This window comes from Ursus arctos, unplaced genomic scaffold (assembly GCF_023065955.2).
Source record: "Ursus arctos isolate Adak ecotype North America unplaced genomic scaffold, UrsArc2.0 scaffold_9, whole genome shotgun sequence".
Taxonomy (NCBI): domain Eukaryota; kingdom Metazoa; phylum Chordata; class Mammalia; order Carnivora; family Ursidae; genus Ursus; species Ursus arctos.
This window is the reverse complement of record NW_026623111.1, coordinates 38,717,717-38,731,783: the sequence shown is the minus strand read 5'-3', so window position 1 is coordinate 38,731,783 and position 14,067 is coordinate 38,717,717. Positions and strand designations below refer to the sequence as shown.

At 39.3% G+C, this 14,067-nt stretch overlaps 1 protein-coding gene across 7 annotated transcripts in view; it reads left to right on the top strand.

Moving 5' to 3' along the window:
• The window catches only part of FRYL (FRY like transcription coactivator), a 247,256-nt gene that overhangs the window by 209,098 nt on the left and 24,091 nt on the right, over nt 1-14,067 (top strand). For all 7 annotated transcript variants that reach the window (XM_057309789.1, XM_057309790.1, XM_057309788.1 and 4 more), the window contains 7 exons: nt 44-184; nt 3,140-3,337; nt 6,359-6,520; nt 6,647-6,721; nt 7,044-7,220; nt 11,604-11,807; nt 12,397-12,564. In XM_057309789.1, the coding sequence (XP_057165772.1) occupies nt 44-184; nt 3,140-3,337; nt 6,359-6,520; nt 6,647-6,721; nt 7,044-7,220; nt 11,604-11,807; nt 12,397-12,564 (1,125 nt within the window). The remainder of the gene's footprint in view (nt 1-43; nt 185-3,139; nt 3,338-6,358; nt 6,521-6,646; nt 6,722-7,043; nt 7,221-11,603; nt 11,808-12,396; nt 12,565-14,067) is intronic.

Genomic DNA, 14,067 nt, shown 5'->3' with positions numbered 1-14,067 from the left:
TTTCCTTAACCTGATGAAAGTATACTTTTTAATATTATTTTAGCTGTTAGAGAAAGGACTGTCCAGCATGCAGCAGTCATTACTACAGATCATCTATAGTCTTTTGAGTCACATTGACCTCTCTGCTGCCCCAGTCAAGCAATTTAATCTGGAGATCATAAAGATTATTGGCAAATATGTACAGGTGAGTGACCACAAAATTTATGTATGATTTATTCATTGCGAAATAATTTATAATCATAAATACTTGGAAGGTCCAAGATAGGGAAGAAGTTAGCCTGTAAGTCATGTTTTCAGGAATATTTACAACATGGAAAAAATCTTCTTAATGTAAGTGACAAAAAGCAAAATCTGAATAGTAGGATTGGCATGACTCCTAATTTAGATTAATCATTACATCTGTGAATATACATTTCAGTAATGACTGGAAAGAACGTACATAGATGGCAGCTGTCTTCACCTCTGTGCTACTAACCAGATTCTACATAATGAACAAACATCACTTTTAGAAACAGAGAGCTCTTTGTAGAGTCTGTGTTTTAGACTTGCCTTCTGTGTCTGATAAAAGGAGCCCAGATATTTAGAAAGTAGAAAATCAAACTTGGTTTTATGTAAATGATGACAAGTTAATCTGGTCTGTGCTGAATTTCACCTTTGAATTATCTGTTAAGAAAGGCCTTGCTGAGCAAACAGATCACTATTGTGGATACAACTTATCACAGAGAACAAACTCTTTGAGAGCCTTAACAGATTAATATTTTGTTTCTACTCCAGTTATATTTGCATTCACTAAAGCAAAACCTACAAATGGAAATACTTGGCTAGCAATGAGTCTGTGTCTTGGCTTATATCTGAAAGTAATAAAACTGTGTTGGTTTCCATTATTCTGTTAGGTAATCCAGATTCTTTTTATATTCCCTTGAAAGTCGGTGAGTGCAAATGTTCAAAAAATGTAAGATTCTTTGGTGACCCCGTTTATCTTCTCTGTCTTCTCTCTCAATGACTAAGGCTTCACCAAATAACAATTATACATTTTCTTCTAGAGCACATTTCTCTTTTCTTCTTAAGGTTTAAGGAAGTTAATTCATTAAATATTTGCTGGATCTCCCAGAGAGACACGTACCGCATTGAACTACTAATTTATAAAATTTAGATGCATTTTTTTATATTCAGAACCACAAGCTCACTTGTCCACTGGGCAAGCAAGTGATCATAAAAGGGCATAGATTTCTGACTAAGTGAATGGCACATTCCCCATCTAAAAGGAACAGCACAACTTAGGTTTCCCAAGTGGCCATGTTGGAGGACAGATCAGTGTGGCAAGAACTTACAACTTTTGAAGAGAAGCTAGAAATTTGGGTTTTTCTCTAAAATCTCCTAATTGCAAAATATTGACCCAAAATATTTTAAGATTTTATTTATTTATTTGAGAGAGAATGAGAGAGGGGGGAGAGAGAGCGTGCACACATGAGATGGGGGAAGGCAGGGGGAGAAGCAGACTCCCCACTGAGCAGGGAGCCTGATGCAGGACTTGATCCCAGGACTCCAGGATTATGACCCGAGCTGAAGGGAGATGCCCAACCGACTGAGCCACCCAGGCGCCTGACCCAAATTTCTTAAATACTGTATGAACTGAAGTTATATTTAGCTGATGGGTCATCATAGTGAGTTCTGCTTTATTCAAACATTAAACATTTCACAGAATTGAACTCCTCCTGATAATCTTTTATATTTCAAGCACAACTACAACTACCAGTACAGTTTACAGAAACATCCCTGGAGAAGTTTTAACTTTTTACAACGTCCAGAGCTTCTAATTATTTCTGTCAGAAAAAAAATGTCAAAACTTTGTTAAATATAAACTACTTTTTTTTTCTATGATGTATGTGCGCAAGATGTCACAATATCTACGTGGCCATTTTTATAATTATTAAATATTTTGTGCTTTAGGTGTCCTCTTATCAAGATGTTATTAAATAAATTGGATAACTCAGTTCTGCCAAAGATTTTTCACTTGCTCTTTGTCGTTGTTTTAGTGGCATTTTCCCCCCTCAGAATGGTCAGCTGTGACACAGTACGTGGAACACAAGGTTGGGATGGGATTTTGTTACCATAAGTCAGAAAAAAACAAAGCAGTTGTTGAAGTGTGTGCTTTTCAATAGATGCTTAAAAAAAATATATTGTAAATTCTTTATTAGAAATTGATTCTTCTTTGGGCACCTGGGTGACTCAGTTGGTTAAGGGTCTGACTCTGAGAGCAAGCTCTGTGTGGGGCTCCATCCTGGGTGTGGAGCCTGCTTGAGATTCTCTCTCTCCCTCTGCCCCCACCCCAACCACTTGCACACACACATTCTCTCTGAAAAAAAAAGAGAGAGAGAAGTTGATTTTTCTACTTCTCTGTAAGTATCTGTCATGGTCATGTAAATCATTTTTAAATTATGTTGGTAGAAATACACAAAACTAAAAGCAGAAAAATAACTGAAAGACCTCAATAACTCAAATGACCGCCATGGGCCAATCAGAGGGCGACATAGCCACATATGTAGGGGAAATAACTCACCCTCTACAACTCAGTAACCACAGAGAACATCACTTTAGTTGTATGGTTAATCAAAATTAGGAGTCATACCAATCCTACCATTCAGATTTGGGCTTGGGTCATCAAGAAAAATCTAAATTTTTTTAGTTTTTAAAAATATCTTTATGTCTGAAAAAGAAAATATGCATTAAAAATTGTCTCCAAGGCTTAAAATATTTGAAGTTTGGAGTCTTAAAGCCATAACTTCATTCCTCTAGAAAGTTCACATGTATACAACCCCTTTGTTTACCACCACGACGAGATTACTATATTAGACTTTCTAAATGAATATTTACAAAGCACTTATTGGGAGAAATGCAAGGCATTCTGAGCTGGTAGCATTATTGTTTATATGATGTCTCATAAATCTGACAGTAGAAAAATAATTTTCTTAGCTGTCGTAACTCAGACCCTCTGTTAAGGACCTTAAAGTAAAACTGAATGATTTACAAAAGTTTTTGTAGAAACAATATTTTCATTGTTCACAGTGTACACTAAATTTTTGTTCTTAACTAAAGATATGTTTGTAACTTTTATATGTCTGTTATTTTTTTAAACCAGAGTCCTTATTGGAAGGAAGCCCTTAACATATTAAAACTGGTGGTGTCTCGCTCTGCAAGTCTTGTTGTACCCAATGACATACCCAAGACCTATGTCGGAGATCTAGGTTCTCCTGAAATATCCTTCACCAAGATTTTTAATAATGTCTCTAAGGAGTTGCCCGGGAAGACCTTAGATTTTCATTTTGATATATCTGAGGTAAGGTGCTCTGTGAGAAATTTTCATTTGTTCGTTTATTCATTCTCTCATTCAGCAAGTGTTGATTAAGCTCATACTCAGTAGGGAATGTGCTAGATGCTGTGAAAATGGGGTGGGGGTGGGGAAGAGCCCTATCTTTAGGGGAAGCTTACAGACTCTTGGGGAAATGGGTACATAAACCTTGTGATAAGTGCTTTGGTTGGAAGTCAGTTAGAAGTGCTATAGGAAGACAAGGCATGTACATCTATCCTGATCTGAGTGTCGAAAGATAAAGTAGCCCTAGACAGGCATGTATGAGGTTTGGGGAGGGAAGATTAATGCAAGAAAAAACAGCATGTATGAATGAAGCCTTGTAAGTATGAGAAAGCATGGTGTTCTGGAAATTTCCAATTTCTAATATGCCTTGAGCACAGGCTGTCGAGAATGGAGGAATAGAGTAGGAGAGGAGAGGAAGCTGAAGACACAGGAAGGGGCAAGATCAAAAGGATCTTGGATGCATCGTAACAAGGTGGTTTTGTCTTGAAGCAGTAGAAGCTCTTAAAGAATTTTTAACTGGAGAGAAAATAGTAGGATTTGCATTTTGGGATGTTTCTTCTGGCAACAGGATGGAAAAATAGACCAGAGTGGAGGAGAGGGAAGTCAATAAGGAATCTGTTAGAATAATTGAAAGATAATGTTGGACTGTCTTTCAGCAATTGCAGAGGAAATGAAGGACCCAAGGAAGTCATAGGATTTCTTGGGAAGGAGAGGAGGTACTAAGTGAGAAAGAGGCATCAAGGAGTGTTGCTTTGAGAGCTAGATGAATGTTGGTACCTTTCGGAGAGAATGAGAAGGCAAGGAGAACAGGTCCTAGCAGGAAGGGGAGGGCGACGAGGTCAGTCCGGGTGTACTCACTCTGACACTAAGACTCATACCAGTGGAGCGGCCTAGGAGGCAATTAGAGTTTAAGATCTGAAGTTTTAGAGGAAAACGTGGGTGGAAGTAACAATGTGAGGTCTTTAGTGTTTTGTAAATGGACAGTTAAAATTGTGAAAGGAAAAATAAAACCAAAATAAACTAAGACTTGAGAAGCCCAGTACTTTAAAGAGAGACGCAGGGCCCCAGTGCAGAAGGGAACTTGGCCCTTTATTATGTCACATATTTAACACAAATCTCACATAAAAATTTTTGACCCTTGTTGGGAACCTGCAATTTTTTTTTTCCGGCACCTGAACCCATTCTTATTGGCCTTGGTGCCATTAAAATCATCTTTTAGAAGCCAAAGAAGGAATTTTTCAAGAAGGCAGTTACTGAACAAGTAGTGTAAGGAAGTTGAGAACCATAAATATGGAAGATCTGATCACTTGTGTATCGATCAAGGTCACATAGATTAAAAAACTTTTTTGCTGCTTAGCCTTGGTATCAGAATTTATCCCGAGCTTTATGGGTTATGTTTTTTAGATAGAATGAAACTATGTTTATTGCTAATTTTTAGTTAATACCAGAATTCTGTCACGGAGTACATAGCATAGGATATGATGGAGAAACCGGGCTTTCCTGTTCCTAATTATCATGTCTAAAGCAGTGGAAAGAATTCTCAAAACACTTGATATGCTTAATTTCAATTCGTCTCATCCAGAATTCCTAAGTACCTGCTATGTGTAGGCAGTGGAGATAGAGTGAAGGAGCAGAGATGAATCACACAGGCTCCAGGGGCTCACATGTAATAGGGAAGACAGCCACATAAACAGAACACCAACACCTGGCAAATGTCCACGTAGAATTACCCAGGTGTGTGGTATCAGGGAAGGCCTCCTTGGAAGTCTGGAGTCCCCATTACAAGATGATCATGGGTTTGGTTGGCTGGTGAATATTCCATGCAAAGAGGGCAGCACGTGCCAGACTACGGGTCCATAAGAACGTACTGTGTTTGGAACACAATAGCAAGTTCACTTTTGCTGGAGCGTGAAGTTGAAGTTCAGGCGGAAGTTGTTGATGTCAGGGAGATAAGCAGGAACCACGTCATAAAGGGACTTGTATGACATGCAAAGACCTTAAGTGTTATTTTCAAATGTAAATTCAAGACACTTCACAAAGCCAGAATGAATAATGAGTTTTCGATAATCATAGAATTTTTACTGATGTAAATTTGGAAATGTTATACACCCGGTTTGTAGTAAAAAGCTACATAGATATCTTCCTCTTTGGAGTTGTTGCTTAGCTTGAATATTTGCAAAAGCACATTATTGAAGCACATATAACAATACGCATGGAAAAAACACCAAAATGTTAATAGATGTTAAATCTGAGTGATAAGATTACAGGTGATTTTTTAAAAATCATTTTGATATTTTCTGAGCTTTCAAAGAGGATATATTCTATAATCATGGGGGAGATGTGGAGGTGGTGATTTTTAAAGAAAGCAGATCTCTATTTAAAATAGGAATAAGTTCTCAGATAATCTTCTCAGAGAGTCATTTTCAATAAAATGAAGTCTCCTGATTTAAAAAAAAAAAAAAAAAAAGACATCAAGGGGCACCTGGGTGGCTCAGTTGGTTAAGCATCTGCTTTTGGCTCAGTCGTGATCCCTGGGTCCTGGGATGGAGCCCTGTGTCGGGCTCCCTGCTCAGCCGAGAGTCTGCTTCTCCCTCTCTCTTTGCCCCTCCCCCTGCTCATGCTCACTGTCTCTCACTTGTTCTAAGTAAATAAATCCAATATTTTATAAAATAAAAATTTTTTAAAAGACATCATAGGTGGCCTGGCTGGATCAGTCAGAGAAGCATGCAGCTCTTTGTCTCGGGGCCATGATTTTTGAGCCCCACGTTGGGTGTAGAGATGACTTAAATAAATAAACTTTAAAAAATTAAAAATTAAAAAAAGACATTACCTTTGATTTTTGTAACCTCTACTTCATGCTAAGTAATCTTTCACCTTTTACTGTTTTTGGTTGTTTATAAAAAGAAAATGTCCTCATAGATACACTACTAATCCTTTCATGCTGAAATATCTGAGTCAGACACTGTCATTTTTGTTTCTATGCAGACACCAATTATTGGAAATAAATATGGTGATCAGCATAGCGCCACTGGGAGAAATGGGAAACCGAAAGTTATTGCCGTGACTAGGAGTACTTCCTCCACTTCTTCTGGTTCTAATTCTAATGCCTTGGTTCCTGTTAGTTGGAAAAGGCCACAGTTATCACAGGTACATAAAAAAAAAAAACACCAAAAGTGAATATTTATAGAAGAGTCAATTTTGTTGTATATATGACAGCTTGAGACTTTGTCTTATGTATCGGCAATCCTAACATTTGAATTTTGTTTTCCTTAGCGAAGAACAAGAGAAAAGCTAATGAATGTGCTTTCCCTCTGTGGTCCAGAATCTGGCCTTCCAAAGAATCCATCAGTGAGTAATCATGACGGCATGTGTAAAAATCCTATTGTTCCATGAAGAAATGGAAATTACTCTGTCTCCTTGCTTGCCTTTTCTAACTTGCTTTACTTTACAGCATTAACAGAGAATGAAAAAGATATTACTTGTCTCTGGCACCTGGCAGTTATGGGAATTAAGTATTCAGCCAGGTAGACATTAGCATGAAAACCAGATTAAAGCTCTGAATTCATTGAGGAGGCCTTTGGTGGCTTCTCGGGCAACCAATGCCTCAGACGCAGTGACAAAGCTGATGGTGGCTTTTTTTTTTTTTTTTTTTTTTTTGGCCGGGTGTCAGGTTGTATTTTCTTCTAATGAGGATTTGGAAGTCGGTGACCAACAGACCAGTCTAATTTCTGCAACAGAAGACATAATTCAGGAGGAAGAGGTAGCCGTGGAAGATAACAGCAGTGAACAACAGTTTGGCGTTTTTAAGGATTTTGACTTTTTAGATGTTGAATTGGAAGATGCAGAGGTAAGGATGTGGGCTCTCTGTTATCATATTTATAGTTTACAGTTGCAAGTGTATGAGAATTAAGGATTTGACCATAGGATCTTTACTTGTTAAGGTCAATGAAAGGTCAAGAAGGTAAAAATCCAGTTAAACAGGTGATGGGGATTAAGGAGGGCACTTGTGATGAGCACTGGGTATGGTATGGAAGTGATGACTCACTAAATTCTACTCCTGAAACTAATATTACACCATATGTTAACTAACTAGAATTTAAATAAAAACTTGAATACATATATACGTACATACATAATATTAGAAAGTAAAAATCTAAATTGAAACAAACATAACTAGTACAATTAGCAGCAGAAGTAGTCTAAAACAAAAGAGGAAAGAGGAAACCTAATCCTTAATTTTTCTCCAGAAAATAAAAAGTGAAAAATGGGTTTCTTCCAAAGTAGGTCTTTAATTTAGGGCATGCTTAGACAGAAATGTTTTGTATGAGCCAAACAAGTTAATATGCAGCAAAATGGTTAAAAAAAAAAAATTAAAATTTATCAAACACCATTTTAAAGTGTAAGTACAAACTCTTACACTAAATTGAGTCAAATTAAATGGGCTTCCATGATTACGAAGCCTTCAGCTCTCTACCTGTGACAGCCTCACCATTTCCTTCATGATGTTGCAGCTCCCATTTTTAAATGACTCATTTTATTTAGCACCAGAGGGCTTTCTCCTCTAAATTGATTCAGTTGCGATTAAATTGATAGTTGTGTGTCAGGTCAGGTGATTTCGAAATGGAAAATCTGACTCAGAAGGTGGATTTATTAGCTTACAGAACTGAGACAGTCCAGAGTTAGAGCATATTTGCACGCGGCTCAGTGAGGTCTCTGATTATTCTCTGCGAGTCTCTGCCAGACGGTTATGTCCACATGTGGCAGTGTCCAAAGCAAGTGAGGGTCACTTCAGAGATGCCCTTGTACTGAAGAAGCCAAGTGAAGAAGTTGCTCTCCTGAACGGTTTTAGCACACTTCCCGTCCTATTATTGGTCCACGCTGGGACATTTGCCAATTTCTGAAACGATCGCTGTGGCAAAGAGAATAGGATTGCCCCAATCGTGTTAAGCTAGTTAGGGACCTATTCCTGTAGCTCAGTCCCCTAAACTTGCAACTCCGAAACCTGAAACGTTTATGTCACATAGGTTTAAAAAAATGTGCATTCTAAAATTTCAAGAAGCCCAGAATGCCTTGTCGTCTAGTATCCATACATGTCAGTTGAGATATCTTTCTCCAAAGAATTTATAGTCACTCATATAACTTGTATGCATTCCTTAACCCTCTTGAAGGGATGTTTCCTTTGGCTCTAACAGGTGAGGGGGAATGAAACGCAGTGGCCTGTGCCATGTCACACCTTTAGCTGCTGAGAGGAGACCAGTTTAGGGAGGTCCTCCTCTGTGCTTCAGCCTCCCCTGCGTGGAGGAGGATATGCACATGGTGGCTCGGGGTCAAACCAGATGCCTTTGCACTAGCTTGGAGGCTGTACAGGCTCCCGTGGAGTGGCTCACCATTGCCATATTTCCAAAGACCCAGGTTCACGGGAGCCCCAAACAGGTATTATTCAGCACCTCGTAGGGCGGCGGCTTTTGAACCTTTTTTTTTTTTTTAACTGTAATCCATAGTTAAAGTATCTAAATACACATACCTTTAAAATTAAAGTTTCGGGGCGCTGGGGTGGCTCAGTCAGTTAAGCCTCCGACTCTTGGTTTTGGCTCAGGTCATGATCTGATGGGTCCTGGGATGGAGCTCCCTTTGAGGCTCCACACTCAGTGGGGAGTCTGCTTGCAGATTCTCTCCCTCCACCCTTCCTCCTGCTCGAGCGTGCACTCTCTCTCTTTCTGTCTCTCAAATAAAATAAATAAATCTTTAAAAAATTTTAAAGTTTCAAGAAATTCAGCTTTGGGCACCTGGCTGACTCAGTCAGTGGAGTGTGCAGCTCGACCTTGGGGTCATGAGTTTGGGCCCCACACTGGGCATAGAGCTTACTTTAAAAAAAAAGAATACGCTGCCTCATTCTATTATGCACACTGATATTTCCTATCCTCTTTAGTTTTTTTTCCACAATGGCAGGTCATCACCCTCTAAAATCCCCAATTTGAAAAACATGTTGTAGGAAATAGGACTGGCTTGAATAATCAGGCAGGAAAGTGTGGTGGATTCCGGAGGCCTGCTGTCCTGCGTGAAGGGCATGAGAAACTTCTCAGTTCTTTTGTAGTTACTGGCTTTTCTCCTTTGAGTTTAAAATTTCTAAAGGCAAACAGGCTCTTGACACGTTTGTAATGCTAAGGTTATTTATTTTGTTTGCTTTTAAAGAACTCTATAAATGCTTTCAAGTTTATCCCATACCCTAACATGTCAGTAGTAATACATATGACTTTTTTTTTTTTTTTTTTTTTTTGAGAGGGAGAGTGGGGGGGGGGGGAGGAGAGAGAGAATCCTAAGCAAGCTCCACACCCAGCACGGAGCCCAACGCAGGCTTGATCTTATAGTCCTAAGGCCATGGCCTGAGCCGAAGTCAAGAGCCTGATCCTTAACCAACTGCGCCACCCAGGCACCCCAATAAATATGGCTTTTGAATAGAACCTTAGTCAAATTAAAGATGCTTAATGTAGGTTTTTCTTTAATTCAAGTCAGTGATTTGGGGAGGGTGGTGTTAATTTACACCTCATAATCAGGCAAATCAAATAATAGAGTTTTTTTTAAAACTTAAATATAATCTTTGGACGCCTGGGTAGCTCAGTCGGTTAAGAGTCTGCCTTCGGCTTATGTCATGATCCCAGGGTTGTGGGATCGAGTCCCGTGTCAGGCTCCCTACTCAGCAGGGAGCCTGTTTCTCCCTCTGCCTGCCACTCCCCCTGCTTGTGCACGCTCGCTGTTCTGACAAATAAATAAAATCTTAATTAAAAAAAAAAAACCCTAATATAGTCTTGCTTAAAACGTGGTCATAGGAAACACTTTGCAACAAAACAAATGGAACAGTTAATTAAACTTCTAAAATAGCCCCCAACCTTGAAAGTTCTCCATGAATATTCATTCATTCATTCAGACAACAACCCCAGTAGGGGGTTGCCATTACTCTGTGCTCTGAAATCTCTTGTAGGAAGATAGCTTTTCAGACTTTGACCTGCAGGGCTTCTAATAGCCTAAGAAACAGGGAGAGATCTCAGGACCAAATGGGCAGAACTCCTGGCTACCTTTTTTCAACCAAAACAGCTTGGGTTTTGTTCATCAGTTTTGCACAGCTGACTTCCATTTTAAATCTCATTTGAAATAAGTATTCCTTTGCTTTATTAAAAAAAAAAATTGAAAACCTCTACTCTGGACAGTCCCTCTTGAGTAAAGGAACACAAATCCTGTTTTGCAGGCCAGCTCATTGTAATTTGTCATATCAGGGCTTAAGAGAGAATATAAGAATTATATCCTTGCAAAAGGAGGGTCAGTTTAGAGTAACAGAAACATAACTTACATAAATCCTAAGTGGCGTGAAATTGAAATCTACCCTATTTCCTCTTGACCTTTTGAAGTTGTCAAAGGTTATGTTTTGATAGCTTTGATCTCGACTTTACACTGTTTTATAGCAAAAATGGGTTTAGCCAGAACCATCCTGCAGGCTAAAATAATTGTGACCCTGTATGTTGTCAACTGAATGTGGGTATTTTAAGTCAGTTTTACATCGTATCAAGTACTAAATCCATGTAAATTTTGAAGATTTTCTTAAAGTTCGTGTTGCCAAAGTGTATCTTAGAAATGTTGTTTTAAGTGTCTGTCTCCGACTTCTTCATAATACATCTTGCATAAAACAGTAATTTGAATCACATGTTGGCTTCCTAATCAGAGCTTAATCCAGAGCTTGAATCAGTCTTTGGGTTTGAGAAATCACAGAGTTTTCCCCCAAAGTGTAGTGTATATTTAAATGTTTGTCTTCGTTCTTTCTAATTCTGTGTGTTTTCCTTTTTGCTAACCAGGAACTGCAGGTAAGTTGCAGCCTGGTGTTGTGGACTGTTCAATGTGTTGTCATTTGTGATGTATTTGTCTTCTTCGTGGTCTCATTTGTGTTTGTGCGTTACAATAGAAATGGCCTAGATAGTAGGTTTAGTTGGTCCCCAGTCATACAAGATAGAAAGTTAAGAAAACTATTCAGTTAAAACAGGATCAACCAACTCTTTTGATCTCTTTAAGTATAAATATTTAATGATGTTTTAAAAGTTTCAAGAAATTGAAGGGCTGATTGAAACTCTGCTTATGATGATGCATTAAGTATTGTTCATCTTGGTATATGTTTTCCTGGTGTATTATGTTTACCATATACACATGTATCTGAGGGCTTAGAAATCATGTCTTACTTTTCCAGGGTGAAAGTATGGACAATTTCAACTGGGGAGTCCGCAGGCGCTCACTGGACAGTATTGACAAAGGGGACACTCCCTCCCTCCAGGAGTACCAGTGCTCCAGCAGCACCCCCAGCCTGAACCTGACCAACCAGGAGGATACGGACGAGTCTTCAGAAGAAGAAGCCGCGCTCACAGCAAGCCAGATACTCTCACGCACGCAGATGGTAAACAGTTACCTTCCTAGACAGCGACAGTTGGTCTCGCTTTCCTCTTAACTTCCAACTTAGTAATTACTGTTTCTTGATTTTTCCGATTTTCTCATTTCACTTTGGGTAAAACACACGCACTGAAATGAAAATGCAAAATTGCATTGCTAACGGAGTGTTCCGTTTACGTGGCCGCTGCGCACCCCTTAGCAGCTCAGGCTGTTTCCTCCTAGACTCCCAGTGATGGCGAGGCCACCTCTGAAACTAATAATACAGTATATGTTAATTTAAAAAATAAAATATATGGCTAAAAATATGAGTCTCCGTTCAGGATGAACACAGTTACGTGGCGCTCCTCCACGTTGGTAGTTTTTGTTCGGTGAAATTGAACCTGTATGGACGGATGCTGTCGAGCTGGGGTAGCTGCTTGTATCAACAGCGCCGACTCCGTGGTGGACAGAATGGGGGGCAAAGGTCGTTTTAGGAAGTCAAAGAAACTCTAACGAAGCTCCCAGAATATCTGATGACATAGAATCTGTTTCTTGTGGCCTTTGTGACCATCACTGACTCATGAATGAATTCCGTACTTTACTCTTTCTCCTCTTAGTTGAATAGTGATGGCCCTGCGGACGAAACGATGCCGGACCATCCCGATCTACTTCTTCAGTCTCAAGATTCCATGGGCAGCGTCTCAACAGAAGAAGTGCTTCAAATCAGAGATGAGACCCCAAGTTTGGAGGCTTCTCTAGACAATGCTAGCAGCCAGCTGCCTGAGGTGGGGAGAAACGCGGGCTGGTGCATGGCCAATCTGGGCTCTTTTTAGCTCTCCGTTACATCCCTCGCTTTTCTTCCGGAAGAGTTTTCATCTGATACATTAATTATTTGATTTGTTGCCAGTATTTTTAACCTGTTGTGTTGTTTTAAATGAAATTGTCAAATCTGCTTATTAAAAAAAAAAGTTGCTGGATTAAGGAAATGACCTACAGGTTAAAAATAGTCTTGAGTGTTTCGAATGAGCATTTTGTGTTGCAGAGTGTGATTTCGGTCGATGTACAGACGCTTCTCTGGGGATGGCGAGCATCTTCTCTGGCGCTGTCTCTTCTTTGAAGGACCGCTTTTGTTTTTCCTTCTCTTTTTGCTTTGTGTTTGGGTTAATGTGATTGGTGCTATGATTGGGATTAAAACCTCAGGCCAGCTGTGTTAGCAGTTGGTTACGTGAAACCTTTTAAAAAGACGTTGGAACTACTAGTATTATGACTTTTGGAAAGGCCTGTGAGAAGTAAGCCAGATTCCAAGCTAATGACTGACCAAAAATAAGTAAGTATTAGTTTTCTTGATGTTTTTTTTTCCTTAAGATTATTATACTTTTTTTTTTTAAACTATAATTGCTATAGTTCTGTCATATGTGCTTTAATGCTTTGGTAAGTATTAGGAAAATATTTTTTTCACGGTTAACCAAGTGAATGTTACTAGATCTCATTATTTTAGTTAGTTGAATTCTCATGTTCTTATGAAGTTGACAGTGTATTTTTTACATTTTTAACAGTAACCAGAGTTTGAGATGAAGGCATTTTGGCATTTTTTTAAATGTATGGCTAGTATGGCTTAAGTTTAGATAATTCAACAAATATTGAGATTTTCCTACGTGCCAGGCATTGAGTTAGGTGCTTGAAAGATGAATAAGGCATGGTGATCCCGACTCTCAGGGAGTGTATTGTCTATTAAGGAAGACAGAGAAGGTAAAAAAAAAAAAAAAAAAAAAAAGGCATTACATTTCCATGTGAGAAGCTTCATAACAGCCATGTCCGGGGCTTTGTGAAAACTCAGGAGAGACTGATCAACTGTACGTTGAGGTTGTGGTGGTAAAGGACAGGCTTCGTGGCAACTGGGACATTGCGGGGAGAAGGACAGCATGTGGAAAGACATGGCAACGTGAAATAACATGGTACATTCAGGTAACAGCAGGAAATGGAGTATTTCTAGAGAATGAAATGGGAGGAGGAGGAGGAAAAGTAGAGATGGATAGGGTCTAAGACAAGAAGGGTCCTACATGCCACACCGAAGACTTAGACTTGATCTCAGGATGGTCAAAAGTCATGAATTTTCATTGTTTCAAGAGATGCCAGTTCCATGACAAGCCCCGTACCAGATACCTAGATGGGAATACAGGGCGTGCAGTAATCAGTGATTTAACCAGTATTTACTGGGCCCCTACTGCCTGCTGGTCGCTGTTCTGGGCACTGGGCATACGGTACTATGTGAAACAAAGGCTCCTGGT